Here is a 10669-nt window from a genome sequence, read left to right as displayed (position 1 = left end):
ACCTGTACACTCTCAGAAATAGGGCTAAAGTGAAAAGTTCATTATTTTTCTTACATAACCAAACTCCCTACGAAGGATTTAAAATTCAAATAAATATTTCCCATGGGCGCCGTCAGGGGGAGAAAAATTACGGATTCTAAGCGCCCGTAACTTTATTTTATTTTTTTATTTTTTAACAAAAATTATTAGCCCATCAATATGGCTTCCATACATGACCATAAATGCGGTTTGCTTCAAAGGTGTTTGTTTCCTAATATTGGTTTTGTTTTGTTTTTCGAAACAAAGAGTAAATCCAGTCAACCTCTGACCCCACCTCCCCCGTCCTTATTTCGTGATTTGGTTTAGTCCAGGTGCACGCGCTGACGCTGAACTTTGGAGCGGTAGGAAAAGAGACAGGTGGAAATATACTTGTACATGAAAGAAACTGCTTGACTTTCCTAGTGTTTGCTAGCTTACCTCATTTCTTATTTTATTATTTTTTTTATACTTTAGTCAACAAGTAATTGGTGCAGGCAGACCTTCTGTGCATATGTATACTAAATCACATATCTGCCGGCTTGCTGCAAGAACCAACAGACCAAACCTCTGGCTCAGGCTTGGCTGTCCCACTCATATCACCCCACACCCACACACCTGACACTGAACCAGCCTCACTGATATCTGAAGAAGCAGGTGAGTTATTTTATGTCAAACATGTGTCTAGTTGCAGCAGGCCTCTTGAGAATTTTTTTTTATAATAATACATTATCTTTATAAGCCACATAAACAGCATTTTTGGAGGAGTGTGACTGTTGCAGGTGGTGAGCGCTTTTAGTGAGCAAAAACAGATTAAACCTATTTGAGTTCCACTAGGTCTCAGGGCAGAGATATATTTTAGTTCAATAAGGTACTTTATTTTCTGTGTGTGCTCAGTAGTTTATTTCAGTGTTCAGATGTACTCTGCAAGTACAGCCACACTGTTTACTGGTGACATTTATCACATTAGCTGTTAGCTTGAGAAGGACGATGTAGCAGAACACAAAGATTATCAAGTGTCATAATCTGACATCACATGAGATTATCACATGTGTTTCTGCAAGATGGACTTTAAAGAATATATGATCTGTATCATGATGACATTTGGCTGAGAAAAAAAATAATAAATGTAGGCTCATTTCGGAAATCTTCTCTCAGGACCTATAAAAATGACTCTATAAATGGTGCCTGAGCAGGTCCGGAAGACTTAAAGAGGCAGGAAAACAAGTCAGTAAGTAATTGGAGATTTACTGGATGCAGAGGGCTGGGTGTCCCATCTGATCTGAACGCGGTATAAGAAGCTCCTGACTCCTCCTCAACTCTCAGCATCGGTGAAGGCAAGCGGCAGAGGTGTGTTTGTGTGTGTGTGGAGTTATGGCTCTGTTCATGGACTCAGACTTCTCTTTACTCAAGCAGAACCAGCAGAAAGACCTGGCAGATTTCAAGGCATTATTCGGAGAACAGAAACACTCAAAAGGTGAGTCACAGAGAGCAAAAAACACTTTTGACTTTCTGACCGGCTGCTTCATAGAATCAGCTTTTCCCAACAAAACTCAATGAATGGTTGAATTATATTGTATATTACAATAAAATAGTCTAATAGGATAAAAGTAAACAAAAAGATGGCTGAGAAAATAAATCTGAAAGTTATTATTATAAATTTTTTTTATTCTTAACAGATACACATATTCCTAGGTTCAAGGCTATAATAAAATGTATTCTATAAAGTAAATAATTTCTAAATTACGAAAATATTTTTTTTGTTCTTTAATTTCTTGTTAATAAATAAGTGTAATAATAATTATTATTATAATATAATAATGATAACAATAGTTATTATTACAATCCACGGTCAAACACAAAAGAACCTAAATGTTGACAAGTTTATGGGTTGTGATATTTTCCATCACCACAACAAGATTTCCCTTTCTGAAAGGCTATTTATTTATTTATTATAGACCATTATTTTTTCAACTGTTTGACATTTTTCTTGATATTTGCATTGTAATTGGAAGATGCCCGCAGTGGGAGTGCCGTATCCTCTCCGGAGCCGGACAGAGGCATCGGTTTGATGGAGGGTCAGAGGAAAAGGAAGAGGACCATCTTCAGCCGTGCGCAGCTGTCTGAGCTGGAGCAGGCCTTCGCTGTGACCCCCTACCCGGACATCACCCTGCGGGAAAGGCTGGCCGCGCACACACACCTGCCTGAGAGCAAGATACAGGTGAGGCTGCTGGTCGGATGTTCAGTCTGAAACTCCAAGTTTCTCCTAGCCTATTTAAAGTGGCTGTAATGAAACAATTTACTTATTTTAATTTAATTTACACTATCTTGACTGATTTGTTGTTGGTCACGATGAACCCACAGAGAATAGGTCTCCTTTAGACCACGGAGACAATAATTGGGACCACTACAGCAAAAAAAATATCTTCAGTACATATTTTGTAGCTATTCTTTATAAATGATACTGTTCTTCTTTTTCTCAATTAAAGATCAAAATCATTAAAGAACTTAAAATAATAACAAATGAGCCCATATGACTATATATAGACTATATATATGACTCATATAAGGATAGTCATACCTGAAGTTAAGTCTGTTTTAGGCAGGCAGAGGATGATGTGATACCCGTTTTCTCTTTCTTTTATATTTACCAAGCATCTATCTGCCTTCTTTCCTTCTAAATATTTCTGTCCATGTTCTGTGTTCCTTTATGAAGTAAATGTTTATGTGTGATAAACGTTTTTGTCACACATGAAAACTCCAATCAAAGTCAGGAGACAGCTTAACCATGTCACATGTTAGCAAAGTCTCAATGTTACCCCAGCATAGGACCGGAGCTAACATGTCAAACAGCATTATAAAGTTTCCTCTACTCTTTACTGTTAATACTGTTAAATACTTCAGCATTATTAGTTGCAATATCTGGCAGAGCTTGTATGCAGAGTCACAAAAGAGGGTAAAAGTGTGGAGAGGATGTAAGGAAATTAGGAACTAATCCCAAATTGTTCTAATGCTTTATTGGATTATGAACATTAGAAAGAAAGCATTTAGGTGCACAAAAAGTGTTTGTGTGAATGGCTGAATGTGGCATGTTGTTTAAGATGCTTTGAGTGCTCAAGTAGAGTAAAAAAGCTTTATATAAGAGTCAGTCCATTTACGAAGACAAGAAAATTACAACCCAAAAAATCTATCTAACCCCAGTATTTGTTTTGATGAACATGGTACCCTGAGCAGAATTTGGATGCATAAACTGAAATTGGCTATGTAAGACTAATTCATTATAAATTTTGCCATTTCCCACAGGTGTGGTTCCAAAACAGAAGAGCTAGAAGTATTAAGACCGGTAGACTCTCCAAGTCCACCAAGTCTGTCCTTGGAGTTAGAGGTTTTGTGGATCCCTCCTCCGGCCCTGCGACTTCCACGTATTCAAACACTCTGGCAGACATGTTCAGGCCAGAACAGAACCACTCCTGTGAGGAGGTCCCGCAGATTTACTCAGATTGGATGCAAATCTACAGTAACCCCATGTCATCGCCACCATGTTCCTCATCCCTCCATCAGCAGTCCACTCGTAGCTGCTCCAAACCCTCAGAGTCTCGTCTCTGGGAAGAGGAGTACCACGGGCAGCAGCAACAGCACTTAGGAGCCTCACTCACTGGTTTCATTCCTGGTTCGTTTCATCAGTCCATCACCAGGCAGCCTCACCACGCTGCATCTACATGCTCCTATCAGGCCTTCAGGAACTTCAAGTCCCGGAGCTTGGCTCCATCTGGACCTCATCAGGCACTGTGCAGCGGAGGCACTGGAACTGGCAGTCATGCCTCAGTAGATCAGGTTGTCCCTTCCCACCCTCAGCCAATGTACTGGGAAATCTCTCAAGGTCAGGGACAGAACCACCACCACCACCATCATCACCCACAACTGGGACCACAGACCTCGATGGGATATATCTCAGACCTGATCTATAACGCTGCTATTGTTACCAATTTTCTTGAATTCTGATGAATGTATCAAAATCTGTCCTGTGTTTTACCACAGCTGATGAATTTCAGACAAGGCTGTAATACTGTGAAGTAGAGTAGAATTGTTACGATGCTGATTTGTCCAGTTGTATATTTTATGTTTTGAATTATGTCTTGTATATTTTGGGGAATAAACTGAGGCAACTGATCACAGTTTTGAATCTTACTGTTACTTGTCAAAAACAATTGTTCTTGTTTTTATTTTAATAGAATCTGTTATTTTTAAAATCTAATACAAATTAATTAAAAATGTTTTTTTTTAAGTTAGTTTTTAAAAATTTCTGATAGTATAAACTGCATTTTGTGAAGCTGGAAGTAAGCACATACAACATATGTAACATGAAGCTTGTTTCATGTTTTTGTATAATCAAATAATACAACCGCAAATCATATTTTCACATAACTGTTCAGTTGTGTAGTTTATTTTGTTCAGTAGCAATACAAAGGTATTATTACCAAAATATGCAGAAAATATCAGTTCATTGAAATTATTATTATTCATTATTGTTAACTGTATGTTGTGTTTTAATATTGTAGCTTGCAAGGCTGGAACTACTTTACAGTACTAATATTACCAAAAACCCCACATTTTTTTATCTAGTTTTGAAAATAAATAATATTTAGCGAACATCATAGGTTAAAGTGAAAAAGTTCCCATTAGTTTGTACCACTGTAGTTCCCAAACTTGAAGCCTCATAAACTTGTAACATGTACTTTTTGTCAGTATTTTTTATTAAATTTAAGTGTCAGTTTTTAAGTAAGTCAAGTTTTTATAATCAAGTCACTTATTATATCCTTTTCAACCATTATATGCTACAGCTAATGATTTATCATGTAGTTTTATTTAACCAAGTAACAGTTTGCCTACTAACAGTAATTAGGGGACTTTTAGGGGACAGCATGGCTTTAGGTAATATCAATTCTCTAACAATTAGCTATTAGGGTATTTTGGCTAATAGTTACCTAATTCCAACTAAGTGATTTTAACATTTACCCATTAGTTTTAGCAGCTCACCATAGCTTTTAGCTTATATCCTTTTTCTAGACATTTATCAAGTAGTTTTAGCATCTGTACTTTTTGTTATTTGAGCTACTTTTGGCTAACTACTTGAAACTGATAGTTGTTATTAACTGTTTCATATCTTTGTCAGTGGTGTCATAGACAGTATAAAGTCATCAGCCAAAGCAGTATCTTTTGTAATGTATTTAGTTCAAGCACAATCTTCAAGCCCCCCCCCCCCCCCAAAAAAAAAAAAAAAAAACAAAAAACTACTTGAATCACACAATTTGCCCTTTACCCACAGGGTATGTTGATGTCCTATCGGCATTTTTAATGAAACTTGTTCTTATTAACATTTTTTTAAAGAGCCAAATACACAAAGCTCATGAAATTTTGAAAATGTATTAATGTCAGAAGTTGTATAACCTATGGTCAGATCTGAGAGATCTCTCCATCAGAGAGATACTGCTGTATATATCATGGTTTCTCCTCACAGAAGCCAGCTCCTGTTCTCCTGCTGAACCAGGACATGTTTAATGCTGTGACCCCAAGAGTATTATTTTTCAAAACATCCAGATTAAAATGATTCCTTGTGGTAGGATACCACGACAGGAATAATTATTTTCTAAATCAAAATATATTTTTATCATATCTCTTTGTGCTGTAAGTATCACAGGGTTTACATGGCCTAAGGGGAAGGGGAAAAATGAAAGCAAAATAAGAACTAAATTAAAGTCAGAGCTCTGGGTCTATCAGCTTACCGCCTCTGTAATTTGACCTGGATTTAAGTTTTGAAATATTACATTAGAGGCATAATACAGAGGCAAATATGACAGACGGGAGTGCCCACTGTTTGTTCAGAGCTGGACAGAGATCTCTGCATATCATAATCATTTTTAATACCAAATAATCTTTCAATAAACCTTTAATCCTGGTGTCAAATCTCAGATCTTAGGAAGAGACTTTTTTTTTGGTATTCCAGGATGCAGTCACATCTTTTAATCCTTCCACTGATATGACAGAACTTGACGGGGGGGGGGGGGGGGGGGGGGGGGGCATAATTTACAGAACTATGAAACCTTATCTGGAGAGGGGATCAGTAAAAAAGGATCTTCTGTGTTGTTGTTCTCAGCATGATGATCTTAAAGCACAGCTACTGTACTGGACAGTAATCGGTTGTTTACGTGTTGTTCGGCTTGATATTTCACTTCAAACCAGATATAGTAAGCACAGATCAGGAGATTATTATTAGCACATCTGTCAGGTGGAAACCGTCCAGTAAACATTATGACTGACCATTATTACTGGCCACAGATGGTGACTTTTCCAGAAAAGTCAACACAAGGACATCCTCGTGGCAAAACAATAAGCCAAATGACTTAAAGTCTGTATGCTAGCTTCTTTTGATTGTTTAAAAAAAAACTTGCATTTATCATTGTTGGTTAGTTTTCTCTGTATATGCATTGGATCTGCCAAATATATTAAGCTTGTTGACTGGTTTTGACGTACTGGAAAATATGACTCTCTCAGTGTCAGGAGACAATGTTCATCTGTTGGGTCACATCACTTTTGTGCTGCCCAAGTTTTCATAGATGAAATAATAAAGAGCTAAAGGTGGTTATATATCTGAAAAGTTGTAAGTGCAACGAAGACTTCATGGTACCGACAACTTGTCCAAAGCATACGATTTGGCCTACACCATGTGAAATAGGCTATAGACCCCTCCAACATTGCAGGTTTTAAGAACTTTGAGTATCAATGTTTTCATCAAGCTAATACCACATTTAATGCGTGCAGGTGTCCAAGATGCAAATCTCCCCACTTGGCAGCCCTCTTAAAATGCTTTGGGACATTTATTGTTATTTGTTACTGGACTGCATGATCTAAACTAAATTTTTTTAAGGGTTGTGATTCGTTGCCACCTCAAGCTGCTCTTTTGTCTTCCCTGTGCTCCCCCCTTTGGTTGTGATCTACCAACAGCAACAGGCAGAAAATCCACAAATGGACATCTGAGATGAATGGACTGTTTTAGATGATTTATTTGATAAAAATCATATGAAATATGATTTCATCTCAGAGCAGAAAAGAACCTCATCATTCATTTTACACAGCAGAGAGGAAAAAACTACGCTGTAGTTTTAGAGTAAAAACAAAAATCTGGGAAATAAATACGAAGTATTTTGAGTATTTTCATTTCACTAGAAAGGGATGCAGAATGTCAAAGAACAAATACTTTGGAGCTTGGAACCATTTCTATTTAGAAATTCTCAGGACGTTTTATTTTTTCATCAATAATTCCTGAAACAATTCAAAAAGAAAGAAAGACCACAGAGGTTTCAGAGTGAGCGTTCTGCTCTGAACCACGGGCTTGGCTGTGGCTGCCAGAGGCCTTACAGACTCCTGCCTACAAGGTGTTGATTCCAAAGGTAACAGCTGCTATGGTTCCCCTAGGTCTCCCTCCATGGTCCGGACCAGGACATACAGCTCAGCAAGCCCAACTACTGATGCGGCGATCACCGCTGAGATCACCCGCTGCAAAACAAATGTTGGAAACAATTTCAGTAAAGCAAAACAAGAACGTCACAAAATACAGAGAAGTTTTATAATGGGACGGACAGCAGCAGGACCGCTTCTCTTACCGCCGTAGTCTCAGTGAACAAGTACTGACTGCCCATGTAGGAACAGGCAAAAGCAGCAACTATTGTAACCAGGAAGTTGAATATGGTGACCACAACTGCTTTGACTGACCGCACTGCAGAGAGAGAAGGTACATAAGCTAAGGATGCACAATCCAGCCTCTATAATGAGATGCTCAACAGTACACTCACCCTGCTGTCCGAAATCTGACAGCACGCCATGGCGGTTGATTTCCTGGAAAATCAAACAAAAAAAGAAAACTGTTAAATATTTTCAAAATATAACTTGTGTGTGAACCCCACAATCAAACTCAGCACTTTGGAAAAAATGAGCACATTTTCTCTGTCTTTGGAAAAATGCATAATTTTAAAAAAATGAATGAGAACAATTTAAATCGTGGCTCAAGAGTTGGGAGTTCGCCTTGTAATGGGAAGGTTGCCGGTTCGAGCCCCGGCTTGGACAGTCTCGGTCGTTGTGTCCTTGGGCAAGACACTTCACCTGTTGCCTACTGGTGGTGGTCAGAGGGCCTGGTGGCGCCAGTGTCCGGCAGCCTCGCCTCTGTCAGTGCGCCCCAGGGTGGCTGTGGCTACAATGTAGCTTACCATCACCAGTGTGTGAATGTGTGCGTGAATGGGTGGATGACTGGATATGTAAAGCGCTTTGGGGTCCTTAGGGACTAGAAAAGCGCTATATAAATACAGGCCATTTACCATTTAGGCCATTTTAAAAGACAGGGTTAAGACAACGGAAGAGAATTCCACAGCCTTGGTGCCTGAAAAGCCCAATCCCCACGTGTTTTGAAACTAGTACGTGGACCAATAGTAACTTCTGACCTGAAGACCTAAGTGCTTGGGAAGATGCATGAGGTTTCAACAGGTCAGAGATATACTGGGGAGCTTCACCATGTAGAGCTCTAAAAGTTAAAACTAAAATTTTAAAATGAAACCTAAAGTTTACTGGCAACCAATGAAGAGAAGCCAAAACTAGAGTAATATGTGACCTCTTCTTAGTGCCAGTTAAAAGTCTTGCCGCAGAATTCTGTAAAGTCTGAAGGCCATCCAAAGCTGATTTGTTGAAACAAGTAAAAAAGACCGTTAATACAATTCAAATGAGAAGAAATAGAAACATGAATAATCATCTCAAGTTCTGCCTTTGACACCAGTAGTCTGAGTTTAGACATGTTTCTTAGATGATAAAAACAGTTCAGAACCAGCTGTTTGGAGTGACTCTCTGGCGACATTGAACTGTCAAATATGACACCCAAATTTCTATATAATTTCTATAAGACTTGCAAAATATTCTGTTCTGGCATTTTTTTTATCATGTCGTTAAGTGAGAAAGTAGACTTCTTCAGATGTACATTATGAACCTCAAGCTTGGAAGCCATCCATAAACATTCTAACTTGCAATCTATCTATATTTTTTTATTTGCATTACATCACCATCCCATCGTTTTAAGAACTGGCATGGACGAGGATGGTTTGTACTCCTCACCATGAGAAAAACAAACAAACATCCAAACATTTCAACAGCACACCCAGTGTATCGACCCTGAAATGGCAAAGATGCTTTTAATATTAACAAAAAATGTACCTGAGCATTGACATTTCTTGTGATCCTTTTGTATTCTTCATTGGCTAGTTTAGCTTTAATCTTCTCAAGACGGGCGACCAGCTCAGGGTTCTGAAGTGAGAGGAAGAAGTCACAGTTTAGTTTTTCTCATTACACTGGCTGGGCCTTCTGTGAAAACACTCTAATTACACGGGGCCAAGTTGCAGAAATTACTACATGTTAACACTGCAGTAGGTCTACAGACCTATGGTCTATCACTCACATGTGAATACAGTGTAACAGCAAAGGATGCGCATGAGTGTACATCACAAAACGTGCAGGAATTTACTTACCCTAGGAGGCTTCACGATTTCAGGCAGGTGAAGCGAGCTATCCTCCAGCAACTCATGCAGGTAGAATGGATGCCCTGGATAAATGCAGGCACGGTAAAAAATGTTATGAAATTGTACACACACACACACACACACACACACACACACACACACACACACACACACACACACACACACACACATAATTCAGTTTTTTCTTTTTTCACCATTGTCCTGAAGATATTTCTTGATCTTCCTCGCTGTACTGAATGGCAGGATTGTTGGTTCCGGTTTTTCAAGAACCTCCTCCAGCTCTTCTCCCAATGCTCGAGGAAGAGCTGACTCCGACTTTCCCAGTAAATGTGTCACTTTATTTCTGAATTTATCCCCCACCACAAATGCAGAAGCCATGATGCACCAAAAATTAAACGAGTTTTTTCGAAGCAACTATTTAAATAACGTTTTCTGTCAAACCTGGCCTCAATATAAACACGGGCTTTACTTTATATCTACTGAAATGTACCGTTTAAAAACGAAACCCAGCATCTGCTAAAAACAAATAAAAACCCTGGTACGCAGCCATATTGCTTGTCTTGTGACAGGCTGACGTAATCGCTCACGTGACCATCTTCCTGACGTTTTATTTACGTTTTTTTTCTTTTTTTTTTGTAAAACATCAGTCATATATATATTATTGTGAAAATGCCAAGACGCCAATACGCCAAGTTTATAATAATGATTTGTTTCATTTTTAACTTAAACGTTTCTCACGACATGACACCTTACCTTTTGGGGCCTTAAAGGACTCATCATAAACTCGTAGAACTTACCGCTTTTGCATTACTAAGCTTTGACACAAATTTAAGCAACAGTACTTTTGATGGGACACAACTTTCCAACACTAAATTGTCCCAAACTACCGGTGCGCAATCAGCATTTTAACCAATGAAATGGTGGAATGAAAATAAAGGAGTGTTAAACTTTTATTTTCAGACTACAATGAAGGTCATATTTGTTGTAAACGAAAATAATTAAAAGAAGGTTACTGAACGTTAAGCGTTTGGTTCTGTTATTACAGTCGTTCCATGAAGGCAGCTCAGCTATGATTGGCT

General features: G+C 38.5%; 2 protein-coding genes across 2 annotated transcripts; one reads left to right on the top strand and one right to left on the bottom strand.

The window, feature by feature from the left end:
• Window positions 1–1389: 1389 nt before the first annotated feature.
• Window positions 1390–4190, top strand: sebox (SEBOX homeobox). Its single transcript, XM_026192639.1, has 3 exons — window positions 1390–1492; window positions 2031–2236; window positions 3319–4190. The coding sequence occupies exons 1-3, from the start codon at window positions 1390–1392 to the stop codon at window positions 4015–4017; spliced, it is 1008 nt and encodes a 335-aa protein (XP_026048424.1). The 3' UTR covers window positions 4018–4190.
• A 2862-nt stretch (window positions 4191–7052) lies between these two features.
• Window positions 7053–10203, bottom strand: vma12 (vacuolar ATPase assembly factor VMA12). Its single transcript, XM_026192451.1, has 6 exons — window positions 9785–10203; window positions 9579–9652; window positions 9268–9357; window positions 7866–7908; window positions 7677–7789; window positions 7053–7569 (listed from the first exon to the last, which is right to left on the bottom strand). The coding sequence occupies exons 1-6, from the start codon at window positions 9966–9968 to the stop codon at window positions 7474–7476; spliced, it is 600 nt and encodes a 199-aa protein (XP_026048236.1). The 5' UTR covers window positions 9969–10203; the 3' UTR covers window positions 7053–7473.
• Between the last annotated feature and the right edge of the window lie 466 nt (window positions 10204–10669).

Source organism: Astatotilapia calliptera, chromosome 14 (assembly GCF_900246225.1).
Source record: "Astatotilapia calliptera chromosome 14, fAstCal1.2, whole genome shotgun sequence".
Lineage (NCBI taxonomy): Eukaryota > Metazoa > Chordata > Actinopteri > Cichliformes > Cichlidae > Astatotilapia > Astatotilapia calliptera.
The sequence above is the reverse complement of the archived record's forward strand: the minus strand, read 5'-3'. Positions and strand labels throughout refer to the sequence as shown.